Below are 3370 nucleotides of genomic sequence, written 5' to 3' on the forward strand. Positions count from 1 at the left end.
AGTATTTTATACATATATACATATATATATATGTGTATATATATATACATATATATATGTATATATATATACACATATATATATATTTACAAGAGAAGTTGACCTATCCTTTTCTTTTCTTGTACTTTTCTGATTTTGGTAGCAAGATTACATATTCTTAGACATGAATTGGGGGATATTCTTTATTTTTATTTCCTGGAAGAGTTTTTAAAGGACTGAAATTCCATTTATTTATCTTTCTTTGTGGGAAGATCTTTAGCTACTAATATAACTTTAATGATTGTGGGCTATTTATTTCTTCATGAGTCACTTATGGTAAGTTGCTTTTTTCCTAGGAATTCACCAATTTTATATATTTTAAAGCTTATTGGCTGAAGTTATTATTATCTTTTAAATTCTTTGCTCTATTTGTAGCATAATCTTCTTTTCATTTTTGCTATTGTATATTAGTGCCTTCACTCTTTTTTACTTGCTTAGTCTAACTGGAAGTTTAACTTTTTATTTGTATTCTCAGAGAAATATCTTTTGGATTTGTTGGTTCTTTATATTGTATCTTTCTATTGTTTGTTTCAGCTCTTACATTTATTATTTATTTCTCTTTACTTTCCTTGGGGATTTTCCATTTTCTTTTTTCTTAAAAGAAATGGATATTTATCAGAAGTGTAGTTTGTTGAAGAGCCCATTTCCATTAGACTCTAATCAGACATTTTAGAAATCACCAGGACATATGCTTATTAGGTTCTAGAATGTCTCATCTAGAAAAAATGTATTTTTTTTTTTTCAAGACTGCATTTATTTGTCTGTAGAAGATAGCCCTGGGCCAGCCTTTTCACTTTTCATACTTGAGGGAACCTGTGACTCAGTTCTACTTCTGGGAATCTATCATTGCCGCCATCTGCCCAGGACCCTTCCTCCTCATTCTTCAAGCCCACAGCACAACCGGAGTGTGGTATATTTCTCGATAGCTCTCTAGCCAAGGACATATGTGATTCAGAAGTATTGTTGCTATAGTTCTGATGATCTGGGTCTTGTTTCTCAGCGTCTTTGGCTCCTTCCAAAACATCACTGAGAACTTGTATGTATTCAGTTGCACCTTTGAGGATATCAACTTTGCTAGGCTTCCTGCTTTGGGGAAGAAATGGCACCAGCGTCTTCAGTTTGGCAAAACCACGGTTGAGATTTTTTTATCCGCTCGCGCTCCTTGGCGTTGGCCACGCGCCGCCGCTCCAGCACCAACTGCAGGTCCTCCGTGGACGAGTAGCCGCCCGACGGCAGCCGCTTGAGCCGGCAGATGGCGGCCAACTGGGGCAACGGCCCGAACTGCTCCCGCAGCACGTCGTCCAGCACCTCGGCCGGTGGGGCCCTCAGGAGCGCGGCCCAATGTTTAAAATTGTTTTCTAAGATAGACATTCAACTTTAAAATTTTTAGCCTTTCTTTTCTCATACAAGCATACAAAACTATAAATTTCCTCAAATTATTATTTTAGCATTCCACACATTTTGATATGTATTATTACTTTTAATTTTAAGTATATTTTAATTTCCATTATTTCTTCTTTGACTCACACATTATTTAGAAATATTCTAATTTCCAATCATAAGAGGCTTAAATTATTTTAATATTGACTTCTAACTTAATTGTGGTCAGAGAATATGCTCTGCATGATATGGATAATTTGAAATTTCTTGAGACCTATTTTATGGCCTAATATTGAGACAATTTTTGTAAATGGTCAATGGAGCTTGAGTATAATATGTATTTTTTATTGTTGGATGCATGACCCTGTAAATATCCATCAAACCAAACTTTAATTTTGTCTGTTTGACTACTAATAAATGAGAGAAGAATGCTGAAAACTCTTGGTATGATAGTAAATTTATACATTTCTTGACATTCTATTAACTTTTATATATTTTGAGGTTATTTTATTGGGTGCATATTATCCTTATTGATTGAAAATTTTTATCATTAAGCAATGGCCATCTTTGTGTATGCTTTTTGTCTCAAAATTTAATTTTCTGATGTTGCTAGTTTTCTTGTGATTACTGTTTGCCTAGTATATCTATCTTAATATTTTAATTTTTTCCATGTTTGTATGTTTTTACTGAAATACAGTTTATTTATAATATTATATTAGTTTCAGATGTACAACATAGTGATTCAATATTTTTATAGATTATACTCCATTTAAAGCTATTATAAAATATTGACTATATTCTCTGTACTGTACAATACATCCTTGTTGCTTATTTATTTTATACATAGTAGTGTGTTCCTCTTAATCTCCTACACCAACTTGCCCCTCTCCCCTTCCTTCTCCCCACTGGAAACCACTAGTTTGTTCTCTATGTCTGTGAGTCTGTTTCTCTTTCGTTATATTCATTCATTTTATTTTTTAGATTCCACAAATAAGTGATAAGTGTCTTTCTCTGGACCTCTAGGTCCATCCATGTTGTTGCAAATGGCAGAATTTCATTCTTTTTTTATGACTAATATTCCATTGTGTGTGTGTATGACATATAGATGAGACTTGTTTTTTTAATGCAGTCAGCCACCCTATGTCTTTTGATTGGAGCATTTAGTGTATTGACATTTGAAGTTATTACTGATAGGTATGTACTTAATCCCATTTTGTTACTTGTTTTCTTTTTCTTTTTCTTTTCTTTTCTTTCTTTTTTTTTCTGTGGTTCTTCTCTGTTCTTTTCTTCTTTTAGTTTCTTCCCTTATGTTTTGATGATTTTCTTTAATGGTATGCTTATGTTCATTTCTCTCTAGGTTTTGTGTATCTATTGTAGTTTTTTGATTTGTGGTTACCATGTGGTTTATAAATGTTGATATATAACTATATATACTTATTTTAAACTGGTGGTTATTTAAGTTCAAACATATTCTAAAAGATGTACATTTTTTATTCCCGTCCTCCATGTTTTATATTTTTGATGTCATATTTTACATCTTCATGTTTATCCCTTCACTGTTTATTGTAGTTATCATTGATTTTATAATTTTGTATCTTCTAATTTTCATACTTGCTTATTTAAATGGTTGATCCACAGCCTTTACTATATATTTGTCTTTAGTAGTGGGATTTTCCTTTCCTACAGAGTCTTACTTCTTGTTGAGGCTTTTCTTTTCTACTTAGAGAAGATGCTTTAACATTTCTTTTAGTGTGGTTTATTATTGATGAACTCTTTTAGTTTTTGTTTGTCTGAAAAGTTCTTTATCTCTTCTTCAGTTCTGAATCTTGCTGTGTAGAATATCCTAGGTTGTAGGTTTTTCCCTTTCAGTGCTTTAAGTATATCATGCCACTCCCTTCTGGCTTGCAAAATTTCCACAGAAAAATCAGCTGATAACCTTATGGAGGTTCCC

General features: G+C 32.5%; 1 protein-coding gene across 1 annotated transcript; it reads right to left on the minus strand.

Moving 5' to 3' along the window:
* Window positions 1–1100: 1100 nt before the first annotated feature.
* LOC133099800 (factor in the germline alpha-like) lies at window positions 1101–1410 on the minus strand. The gene has a single exon (XM_061203678.1). The coding sequence runs from the start codon at window positions 1408–1410 to the stop codon at window positions 1114–1116; it is 297 nt and encodes a 98-aa protein (XP_061059661.1). The 3' UTR covers window positions 1101–1113.
* Between the last annotated feature and the right edge of the window lie 1960 nt (window positions 1411–3370).

The sequence above is a fragment of the Eubalaena glacialis genome, chromosome 10, assembly GCF_028564815.1.
Source record: "Eubalaena glacialis isolate mEubGla1 chromosome 10, mEubGla1.1.hap2.+ XY, whole genome shotgun sequence".
In the NCBI taxonomy this organism is placed as follows: Eukaryota; Metazoa; Chordata; class Mammalia; order Artiodactyla; family Balaenidae; genus Eubalaena; species Eubalaena glacialis.

Bases quoted from the DNA above. Each gene is read 5' to 3' on its own strand.
- LOC133099800 (XM_061203678.1), bottom strand. From the start codon at position 1,410: ATGTCTATCTTAGAAAACAATTTTAAACATTGGGCCGCGCTCCTGAGG.